Genomic DNA, 12,427 nt, shown 5'->3' with positions numbered 1-12,427 from the left:
CGGTTAATTTCAGTGATATCGTATCGATTGTTACTTTCTATCGTGATTCAAAAGTGTAATCGAAATATCACCAGTAAGATCGTGTAGTGATCTTAGCGCCAATTTTCAGTCATGTCATTCTAAAGCGCTACATATCTTCTTTTCCTAATACAATTTATGTTAATACTTCACCCAGGAAAATCCCCGTTCTATGTATACGTGCGCTAAGCAGTGATGTTCCATGGTTGTTTAGAGATGCATAATCCACGATTTTTTGAATAACAAATAATATTGCTATTGTTATTTTTAAATATCCGTTCCAAATATCTGTTATTTCAATCATATTATTAATTAAAAATTATTACTGAATATTAAATATAAAATTTATTACATGTAATTAATACTTAATTTACTAATTTAATTAACGTGTGATTGAATTAATTTATCTGTTTCAGCTTACTTCTTAAATTTTTTTTTCTCAAAACTATTTATTTAATTTATTTATTAGAGTGAACCATTTTCTGGAAAAGATGAGTTAAAAATATATGTCATTTCTTTAAAATGTTTACTTTAGTCCTATATTCTACCAATAGATGGCGCCATCAGTAAACAGAGTACATGTAATCAAAGTCAATCATGTCACGAGCAATTAAAAATGATCTGTATGGAATAGTGCATCATCAAATACGAATATCGGTCCCTCCCGTAAAGTGGAGCGGTGACTTCGCACTTTCCGGTGAAATCACCACTCCGATAAACTTCAGTGATATGCAATTCAATGATACGATACGATAATTCCAATAACCGGTCCGTTCACTTTTCAATCCAATCACAGATTTCTTTCGATAGCTTCCATTGGACAGATCGTATCGTCACCGCTCCGGCAAATTTCAGTGATATTGTATCGATTGTTAGTTTCTATCGGGATCCAAAACCTGTAATCGAAATATCATCAGTAAGATCGTAAGAAGGATTTGAATCACACCCCTCTTTGAAAAGTATTGATCACTTGTATTTGTGACTTTTTGATATTGGTTACGTAATAACCGCTCTGAAAATATTCGTCATCCCTATGGTTGTTAGCGAAATAAAGAGTTAATTTCCTAATAGAGATAAAATGCTTTATAGAACACTCTACATGAACATCACCACAATCGTATCAAGGATTTGAATCACACCCCTCTTTGAAAAGTATTGATCACTGGTATTTGTGACTTTTTGATATTGGTTACGTAATTACCGCTCTTAAAATATTCGTCATCCCTACCTAACAGCAGGTCAAGTTTGCAAATCAACCAATCACAAGTACGATGACATTACTCATATATGTATTGAAATAATTTCCGAAGATTGGTTTATTCAATGAGAATTGAATTTTTGATCATTTGCCTCATAATACATTAAGTCATCAGGCATTCTTTTCTTTTACATTTCAAGTAAAACGCTTAGATTATTTTTTTACTTTAAAATTTGCCACACATAAATTAAACATATGACGTTTGATACATTAACTGTAACCGTAACCATCCGGTATTAAATCGGCGGGAGCGTCTCTTCATCAGCTGATTGCTTTTTTCAAATTAATGTTCAGCAAATTTTTTTGTTTGTTAAACATGTTATATTAAATACTTAACTTAAATATTAAACACTTTTTCAGAAATAAGCTAGCTTACATATCAATTTAATCGGTATGAGCTTTTTTTTTATTAACTAAAGAATTGTTCCATTAGAATGACTTGAATTTTTTGTGTCGAAACTTTTTTGTTTGAAAGCATGCACTATTTTTATTTAAAGTGTTATTTCCTCATTTCAAGAATTAATTTATCATCAATTTCGTAGAAGTAGTTGCTTATTTTAATTTTTTTCATCTCTTATTTAGACACACATTAATTAATTTTATAGTAATTATGATGGCTGCCTACTGCATGGGATAAATTTTTTTTCTTCAAGGAATCGCATATATATGATTTTCATCTAATGTTTTATGAATAAAGAGTTTATTTCTACTTTATCAGTGTTAGCTATGTTTTTCAGTGTAAAGAAAAGTATTCATGCTTTATTTATTTTCATTGGATTGTAGAGAAATTTACTCATAATTTTATCCACTTCATGAAGTAAATGCTTGCTAAAATGTATCTGTTCTATATTTGTCTTTTAGAATTTTGAAAAGAAAATGTTCTCATTCCTTCTTTTAAATTGGAAGGAATTGGTAAATTAATTTAGGTGGGCTTAAATTTTCTTGACAGGCATGAATAAGTATGTGCACATTATTTTCCATTCTGTAGGAACTAAAATTCTGTATTTAAATTATTTATTTGTAGTCATGTTCAGTTAGTTCAATTTGGTTTCTTAATTCTTGATGAAATTAGATCTTTTAAACATATATGGTTAATTTTTTTTTATTTACGAGCAGAGATTTAAAAAGTAGCAATTTCATCATATTTTACTTACTTCAGAAACTTAGGTCATGAATTTCTATTAATATCCAGTGAAGAGATATGTACTACAGTTGAATTTATTTATATTCTTGGATGCTTATTATTCTAATATAATTAATTATAATAATTTCTAGAATATATGCTTTTTGTTGTTTTTTCCATTTTTTTTCAGAAAATACACTTAAGAGATCCCACTTTTTTTCGTTTTATAGCTATTTCACCATATAGATGTGGAGAGCATATAATCATAATAAGGGGGAAACATGGTAGCCATTGTATTTTGACCATCTCAAGGATGGCCATGGTACAAACCAGAATTTCCTTTGTATGTTATTTACTTCACATTCCCATTTTTAAATGTTTAGGCATGCAACAATGCTTGCCTTCTTTTTATAATACTGGTCAGAAAACTTGTTAACCTTTTTAATCATTTGATTTTAGGGCACCTTACTTTGATAGTTATAATAAAACAAAGTTATAAATTATTGTTATTGATGTATTATAAGAAAGATTATATTTGGGGCTTACTCTTGTTTAAAGATATATTGGTTCTTTGTCATAGCTCTTACATTGGTGTTGATAATCTTTGCAGATCTGAGTGACTTTTTTTTGTCAAACTTCGGTCTAAAAACTACAGAAAATTTTCTCATAAAGAATATATATAATAAATGCAATTTATTATAACATCCGGGTTATACGATACCTGCTAATTACATATTTTTTAGCTGTTTTGAAATTATAATTTCCTTTAACTTTTCCGGAGTACCTTTCTACATAATTGTTAAGAATTAGTGAAAATAAATAATTTTAATGCAAGCCATATAATTTTTCCCACTAAGGAAAATCCAACATTGCACTGAAAATAAAATTAATACTATAATAAAAACTTATATCAATTTTATTTTTAAAAGACTGGAAAATAAGTCATACATCTGTTTAAAAAAACTGGGCATTCTGTGGTGGCTGAAACCTCTTCAAATTGATGCCCAAACATATGAAATTTCAAAAATGTATAAATAAAAAAATTAATCTTCCTTTGTAACATTTTTCTGTTAAGTTTAATCATCAAACGATTTGTATCACAACAAAAAAGTTGTGTATTTTATTTCACCTGAATTCTTAATTTTGTGTGTCTTACAGTTAAAGAGCATGAAAGGTAATAAATCTCCTTTCCCTTAATATATAAATTTTGTTCTGCTAAATTCTAGATCATAAATAAAGAGAAATTTTTTTCTATGTAACTATAAACCCTTTTTTAAAAATGCTATTATTTCAAATAATGTTAAATTGTTACTTCTTTTCTTTGCTCTTTACACTCTTTAAAATCATGTTGCATTTTAACTAGTACGAGTATCCTCGTAAGTTAAATATACATACAGGGAAATTTTTTTCCAGATTTGAATGGCAACCCTGTTTATAAGAGGATGCATATCATTATTAAAAGTTCTTATTTTTTATTCAAGTACTTATATTTTTCTTCTGTTGGAGTGGGGGAATCCCTTATGCTAGATTTACCTGATTACCGACTGTTTTTCTTTGCTATGACAGATCTTTCCGTGAATCCGGACATTAGTGGGAAAGGTTTTATCTCAAGTTAGAGAAATACTGATTGAATAAGGAACATATATCCCTTTCATTCATTAGGCTCCCCACCATTTGCTTGTTTAGACAGGGAGAAAACTCCTTTCCTCCGAGAGATGATTTTATGTATTCACTTAAAAGCCCTAGTTTTGATTTTTAACAGTGAGTCAGTATTTCTCTTCACATGATTACTTCTTTGTAGAACATTTGTTACTAGTATGTAAGTATAAGAGAAAAAGAAATGTAATCGCCAGAAAATTTAAACTTTCTTTTTCACCCAATCTTCCTGATTCAAATCTCTGAATAAAACATTTTTGGAAATGTCTGTAAACGCTAAAACACAAAACAAAATTCGAGTTGAAATTTCTGAACACCAAATTTGCAGATTTCACTGAAATTTTGAAAGAAATCTATTTCCATTGTTTATTTATTTATATCTGTTTATCCAAGTACAGGTGAATAGAACTTTAAAGCTTTAACAAAACTGGTAATATTTAGCGCACAATTTTAGCATCTAGTTGAACATTTATCAGTCTTTCTGCTCGCTTGCATATAAATATCATAACAGAGAAACACAATAATTTAGATAAATGAAATTTGATAAGTAATCTTGTTTTTAAAAATTGTAGCGCCATCGTAAATTTTGAGTTCAATTGACTGACGAAAATGTTATGAAGCATATTTGTTGCTCCCCCCCCTTTTTTTGTTTTTTTTTAAATACTATACTAGACCTCTGAAAATAAAATATGTTTGTACTCTTGACTTTCATAGTTTTGCCCAAGGTTCCTACTTTTTATGCTGGAAGGAGAGGTAATGATATCTTTCTTAGAAAGTATGCTATGAAGTATTGGACATTTTCAGCTGGTTTATATGTGCTGCAGAGCATATTAAACCATTTTTTTTAAATGTGTCTGAGTGATTACCCACCCAGAATGAAATTGGCTTTTTATGCATGTGATATTTATAAATTAATAGAACTATTATTGTATACTTTAAAAGAAAGTTTAAGAAGAACATTTATTTTTGTCCGACCCAAATATTATGGAGCATATTTGTTGCACCTCCCCTTTTTTTTAATACTATACTAGACTTCTGAAAATAAAATATGTTTGTACTCTCGACTTTCATAGCCTTGCCGAAGGTTTGTACTTTTTATGCTGGAAGTAGAGGTGATAATATCTTTCTTAGAGAGTATGCAATGAAGAATTCGACGTTTTCAGCTGGTTTACATGTGTTGCAGAGCATATTAAATCTATTTTTCAAATGTGTCTGAGTGATTACAATCCTAGAATGATCCTGGCTTTATCTGGCCTAAATAGCAGAAGGTCCTTATATTTATAAATTTTTGTATTCTTTAAAAGAAAGTTTTATGTGTTAAAAATTTTTTTCTGTACATTGCTAATGTCAGTGTAATTTTTCAATTACTGCAGAATAGAGAAGATAATACAGGAATAAGAGGGAACAAATTATTGTAAATCTTACATTTCACAAAAGAAACATCCAATTGTTATATCCTTTTCTAGCGTGATTGTCATTAGCTTATTTAAAAATGCCTTGGAATACAAAATGAATTCATCTCCAGTAAATTTTGCATTGCTAAGAAATTATGTTCTACAGAGAACAAGTAAGGGTGAAAAAAAAAAAAAAAAAAAAAACGTTTCTGTATTGCATTTTTATCAAAAAGGTATTTAGAAAAATCCAGACTTCATATTGATTTCTTGGTCAAGTTTTCTTTACACAGTTTTGATTTTAATGTCTGGAAAATGAGAATGAACTAGCTATTTTTATCCTTTAATTGAATGATTATAAATAATAATAAGAAAAACTATAGAGTTTTAAAAATTAATTTCATTCTTTCTCATGAAAAATCATCTGTTGAATTCAGCATTAATAAAAATATTGATTTGGAAAATTTGAATGAAAAATATTTCACAACAATTATTCTTATGACTACATAAAACAGTCTGGCAGAATCCACTCAGTAGTCATTAATAAAAAAGTTAAGAATTTTAGAAATTCAGTCCATTTAAAATATTGCCTATTTTTGTGGATGGTAAAGGAAATAGTCAGTAGCATAAAGTAAGAATCTGATTTCTTGATCTCTTTATGATGAAAGAAATTTCTCTTATAAAAGGGAAATGTTGAAATTGAACACAAAACTATTTCACTTGTTTGGCAAGCTAGAAAATTTTTACTACTAATAAATTCTAATGAGTTGGAAAAGTTTTTTGGGGAAACTGACTTTAATAAAATGTGCTTGAATTTTATATTCTAGTTTTGTTTACTTATGTTCTTAACCTTTTTTCGAGGAATTGGAATATTAATGAGGTAGGAATATAACTTTTTTTTTTCCCTTATGGAATTATACAATTGTTAATTGTATAATTTAAGACGTGGTGAAAGTCATTTAATAAAATCTATTATTATTAGTCTATGCAACCCATTTAAGACTGCAAATAAAATTACTAAATATAGTGAGTTATTGCATGAGGAAATTTACACTTTCCATCCCAGCTATGCTGAATCGTATTTATTGCATATACAAATATACTTAATTTTTGCAGTAATTTCTCAGTAGGTGCACTGTTACAAATTATAGGATTAATTTAACATTCCACTGGTGGATGTAATTATTTTAGATTTCTCTTGCTTTTAAGAAATATCAAACAAGATAATTTTATTTTTATTTTAAGCTTTTTCACTGAATTTCTTCATTAACATTGTAGAAATATTTGCTTAAATTGTATATTTATTGTAATTTACTGACTTTTCCTAGTACTGATTCTATTATATACTGAGCATGAAATAATTTTCCCACTTTGGAGGGCTTTAGAATGGCCATTCGTCCAAATGAGATGAAATTTGAGCTACAGTTTATTCAAATGATGTGCTTAACATTTCTTAAACAAAAAATTTTTACATGAAAATCCACCAATAAATGGCAATGTAAATACACTTTCAAACATTTAATATGCTTTATAAATGTTAAATAACACACATCAAAAATGTAGCATTAAAACTACTCAAGATGTTTTTCTTCATGTTCAACAATGTGCTCTAGTCACAGAACTATATTTGCCATATCTGACTGGAATAAGTCTGTTAGAATTTCAAGAACACAGTGCCAAATACTGTCCATCAGATCTAACACAGATGCTGGTCTTTCACAGACCAACATGTTTTGGTCCATCATGGTCTTTTAGGAAACTTCACAACCAAAAGTTGCACGGAATGAATTCCAGCGAACTAAGAAGCCATATAATTGGAAAATGATGGCTAATCACTCGCGAATCTGTGAAATGGTGTTGTAGTAATTGCTTTCCTGATGATGTGAGGATGTGTATTATACTACATAAATATAATGTGACAATAATAATAAATAATGTTATTACATCTTTTTATTTTCTTTGTCTTGGTTTTAGTATTTGAAAATTATAGTTATTTCATGGCCATTTCTGTACTTACAGCATTTGTTCATCTTTTGAATTGATAAATACTGAAGTAAAATGAATAGCTATGTTTAAACATGAATTGCTAGTAACTTTTTTTTTTGTTCATTTTTGATTTGTTTATATTATATGCAGTAATATTTATATTAGTCCAATCACAGTGTTTTGCTTGAATTTTTTTCCCCTCTTTGCTATCTTTATGTTTTACCAAACCTTTTAGTGATACAATAATGGAAAAATCTAAAAGGTTTGGAACTAAATAAGAGTTTCATTATGTTATTTATAAAAATAAAAAAAATGCCCCATTCTTATTAAGTAAATTAATAGGGATATTTCTTACAATTTTTAATATTGTATCTTTGTAGTTTGTATTGCTTAAATGTATTATCGGGTTTATGAGATTGTTCTTCGTGGTTTATTTTTAGTTTAGAATATTTTCAAACTTTTCTTGTTGAATTTAGTTTCTGTAATATTTTTCATTAATCTTTTGCATCTCAATTTATATGATTCATGATGTCATAAACTGAATTTTAATTTTTTAGAATCATATCTTTGATTAAGAAATTCTTCATTCAGACATTCTTCCATTTCTTTCTTTTTTCTCTTTTGAAAATATTTAATTTCTGTCCGAGTAATGGCTTGCTAATTTTTGCTTTAAAGGATCTGTATTGCTTTGATAATGACAGTAGTGAGAGTAGCTGAAGTATTCAGAGTGCCAATTGAAAGCAAGCTTTAAAAATTGCATAATTTTTCTTTTGCTGTTGTTTTAGAGTTCTTGCATTTCAGAGTTTACTGATACATATGTTAACTATTTATCTATGTACGTATTAAGCTATAATTGAATTTTATAAGTTTAAATTATTAAATTAAAAAGTTTTCAGTATTTATGTGGTGCTGCCTCCTGTTACTGCAAATATATCAAACTCAATTCATCTATTTTTTATTATGTCATAATTTGTATAAATTCTGGCATTTTATAAAATTAAAATGCCTAGTAAATATTTTAATTTTACAGAATTTATTGTGTCCAATAAATCCTTAAAAACAATAAGCTTTTTAAAAGTATCATTTTTAATAGTTGCTTTGTTAATAGTTTTTCATAAACATTGAAAATTTCTATATACTCAACAAATTTCTCTTTCCAGGGAAGCCTATTGCCTTGAAAAGAAACTTAAGAAATAGAAGATATAGACTGATATTTACAAAAGGTAAATTGATTTTTCATTTGGAATACTTTCAGTGAATAGGACTGAGCCTAGTTTTTGTTTTCATATAATTTAAAACTTAAATGAAGCAATTTTTTTTTTTTTTTTTTTAATTTAGACTGTCTGCCTAGTGAAAAAAGAGGGGAGGATGTTATTTTTCAACTGCATAATCAACATATACAGTTAAAATTATAATAGGTAGAGGTGGAATGCATCTCAATTTTTTTTATGTACAATTTTTGATTTTATTTAATTGAAGTTTTTATTTTATTCTATAAGGAATAAGTATAATTTATAGGATGGCTAATTTCAAATTCATGGCTTCTTGTTCGAATTTGCTCAAATGAATGCCAGATTCTCTTATTTTCCAAATGCTATCTATTTAAATTTTAACATAAATAAATTTACACATGCAGAAGTTCTGTTTACAAAGTATATTTAGAAGATCAACGACTTGTCAGTTCCTTCAACTGGAAGTATGCCTTAAACTTATTCAATAATTGATGTAAAAAATTACTGACTTCTCTTGTTTCATTTGTTCAATCATAGATTTAAAGACAGCAGGCTTCTAACTGAAGATGGCAGTCAAAAAAGATTTTAGTATTTCAGATTTAGTTTGGGCAAAGATGAAGGGTTTTCCTTTTTGGCCAGCCAAGATAGTAGAACCCCCTACAGATAAAAAATCTACTCCTAAAAAGGCACGTCATTATGTATTCTTTTTTGGAAGTCTAAATTATGCATGGATAAAAGATGAAAATATTGTACGTCATTCTGAAGAAATGCTACAGTCTACTTCCAGTAAGAAAAAATCAACCCTTTTAAAATTAGCAATAAAACAAATCATTGAAGAAGCACCCAAAGAAGCTAAATCACTAGTCAAAGAAAATGAATATCCTAAGAAGTCTCCTAAAGTATTAACAAGTGGTACTGAAAAGAAGATTGCTAAAGTACAAAGAAAGAAAGTGAAGAAGGAAATCCAGGAAGTTCGAAAGAGAATTTTACCTAAACGACGTTGTATGGATAAATCAGAATATGAAAGAACATCTCCTCCTCTAAAGTTAACTAAAAGGCCTACTGAAGATTTCTCTGAATTAAATACACCTCCTAATTTAAACTATAAGTGTATAGCTGTTAGCAGACCATTAGATGAGAATCCTTCTTCAGGAATTACCAGCAGTGAATTTCAGCCATTTCCTACTTTTGAAACTGAAAGCCAAAAAGAAATTGAAGAAGCACCCAAACAAGCTAAATCACTAGTCAAAGAAAATGAATCTCCTGAAGTATTGACGAGTAGTACTGAAGAGAAAATTGCTAAAGTGAAAACTGAAAGCCAGGAAGTTCGAAAGAGGGTTTTACCTAAACAACGTTGTACGGATAAATCAGAATATGAAAGAACATCTCCTCCTCTAAAGTTAACTAAAAGGCCTACTGAAGATTTCTCTGAATTAAATACACCTCCTAATTTAAACTATAAGTGTATAGCTGTTAGCAGACCATTAGATGAATATCCTTCTTCAGGAATTACCAGCAGTGAATTTCAGCCATTTCCTACTTTTGATTTACATGAATCCAATGAAGCCATAAAAGTAGAAAATGTCACACCATCGCATAAGAAGATTGGATTTATTGGTCTCGGAATGATGGGTCAAAGGCTTCTTAAAAATCTGCTTACTTCCAATCACAAAGTCACAGTTTGGAATCGAACCCCTGAGAAATGTGAAGAGTTTGCTAAAGTTGGGGCTGAGCTTGCACATACTCCAAGTGACGTGGTTGAGAACTCTGACATAATTTTTTGCTGTGTTTCTGGTCCTGAGGCCTCAAAAAGCCTGGTTTTTGGAAACTGTGGCATTCTTTCAGGTCTTGAAAAGTCGCCACCTGGATCAAAAAGTTATGTTGAAATGACTACATTGGATCCAACTACATCAATAAACATTCACGAAGCTATCACAAGTAAAGGTGGGAATTATCTTGAAGCTGCAATCTGTGGATCTAGAAAACCCGTAGAAGATGGAATTTTGTTAATTTTGTGTGCAGGCGATAAGAATGTTTTTGTCTCTTGTGACAGTTGCTTTTTTACCTTGTCAAAAAATGTATATTATCTTGGAGCCTATGTTTGCTTTGCTTCTCAGATGAATCTGATTCTTAGTACAAGAGTGGTAGAATCACCTGCTGCCTTGTTAGAAGCCTTGGACCTTGTTGAGCGTTGCAATCTTTCTGAGGCCAGTTTCTTTGAAATTATGGAACCAATATGTTCACCTCTTCTTATAGAAAAAGGAGAAGCCATATTATCACGTATCTTTAAAACTAATACTGCTCTTAAGTACCAACAAAGAGATATAATTTCGGCTCTTACATTTTATATAGACCGTGGACACCCAATGTCAGTCACGACAGCAGCAAATGAAGTGTTCGAACGTGCTAAACTTCGAAATTATTCTGACCGTGATGTATCTGCTGTTTACATGGGAACTGAGTATTAGTGTCAGTTCATTGTTTTGCTATATTATGTTGTATGCCTGAGGGACATATATGTTTTTTTTATCCCAATTCATTGTAAAATGTTATAAAAGATTTCATAATCCATTAAAGATATCATTCATACAGTTTTATTTTCAATTTAGTTGTGTCTTTTTATTATTTAGTCTTAAACTTTTATATTTTCATTTTATCATCATTGGTCATTTTATATTCTGAAACCAGAGCAGCTTAATTATTAAATATATTGAATAATGATAATAAAGCGCCTTATTCCTTAAAATTTGATTTTTAATATTTATTCAATTTTGATTAAGAATATACGTACATGGTGTGCAAAATTAGTCCATGCATTGTTCTCAGCTGAAGAAAAGACATTTAATTCTCAGTAATAAATTATCCTATTGTATATATATCCCCTCCCCCCTGATGCAGGTACAGAAAGAATAAAATTGCAGTATAAAATGTACTAATATAATTCATAGACTATTGCTATTAATGAATTATGGAAGTTTTTATTTGTGTATTGTACAATTTTAACGAATTTAAATTAATAATAATATTTATACATTTCTTCTACTTGGAATATAAAATTTTTTAAGGAAAAAAAAGTTTGTTATTAGATACACAATGAAAAAAAATTTGTATTGAGTTAAAGTCCAAGTCACTCGAAATATTTTCGAAATTTACTATGGTATGAATAGCATTTTTATTTCTCGTACTATATACTGTACCAATAGATTTTATATTATACACTTATTAGAAAAGACCTTTTTATAATTTAAAAGTAGTTTATTTATGATTTCAATAAATATTACCTTCTTAGAAATTACTTAAAACTGTAATAACTACCATTATGGTCTAGAATCATGTTGTAAAAATATAATAAATATCTTCTTTAAATGCCAAAATACATGAAATCTTATTATAAAATTACTGCTAGTAAATGAGTGTGTTAAAAGCTATATTTTTTACCATATTTGAGCAATTAAAATCAATGCAAATATTATTTACTTCTTATTTAATTTGATGTTAGTGTCCTAAAATCCACTTCACTGATAAAAATATTTTAAATTTATTATAACTATTTAAATCCAAACTAATATTATATATATATATATAGATAGATAGAAAGACAAATGTATTATTTTTCATCATTCAACTTAAATATGATTAACTCTGAGCTCAGTGAGTGCAAGAATTCCAGTGCCTAAAAGTCCTTCTCTTTCTTCAGATAAATTACAGGAGGGGGACACCAATTAAGCTATAATTCAAATGTGTGGTCTGTTTTTTGCCTCCT

At 28.8% G+C, this 12,427-nt stretch overlaps 1 protein-coding gene across 3 annotated transcripts in view; it reads left to right on the top strand.

Moving 5' to 3' along the window:
* Positions 1 to 1,517: 1,517 nt before the first annotated feature.
* The window catches only part of LOC129960319 (cytokine-like nuclear factor N-PAC), a 38,918-nt gene continuing 28,008 nt past the window's right edge, over positions 1,518 to 12,427 (top strand). The window contains exons 1-4 of one of the 3 annotated variants that reach the window (XM_056073685.1): positions 1,518 to 1,667; positions 2,630 to 2,742; positions 8,593 to 8,655; positions 9,202 to 11,190. In XM_056073685.1, the coding sequence (XP_055929660.1) occupies positions 9,231 to 11,132 (1,902 nt within the window). In that variant the 5' untranslated portion in view covers positions 1,518 to 1,667; positions 2,630 to 2,742; positions 8,593 to 8,655; positions 9,202 to 9,230 and the 3' untranslated portion in view covers positions 11,133 to 11,190. Of the gene's footprint in view, positions 1,668 to 2,629; positions 2,743 to 8,592; positions 8,656 to 9,201; positions 11,191 to 12,427 lie in introns of those variants that run through there. The other 2 variants (XM_056073684.1, XM_056073686.1) reach the window with 2 other exon arrangements.

Source organism: Argiope bruennichi, chromosome X2, assembly GCF_947563725.1.
Source record: "Argiope bruennichi chromosome X2, qqArgBrue1.1, whole genome shotgun sequence".
In the NCBI taxonomy this organism is placed as follows: Eukaryota; Metazoa; Arthropoda; class Arachnida; order Araneae; family Araneidae; genus Argiope; species Argiope bruennichi.
The sequence above is the reverse complement of the archived record's forward strand: the minus strand, read 5'-3'. Positions and strand labels throughout refer to the sequence as shown.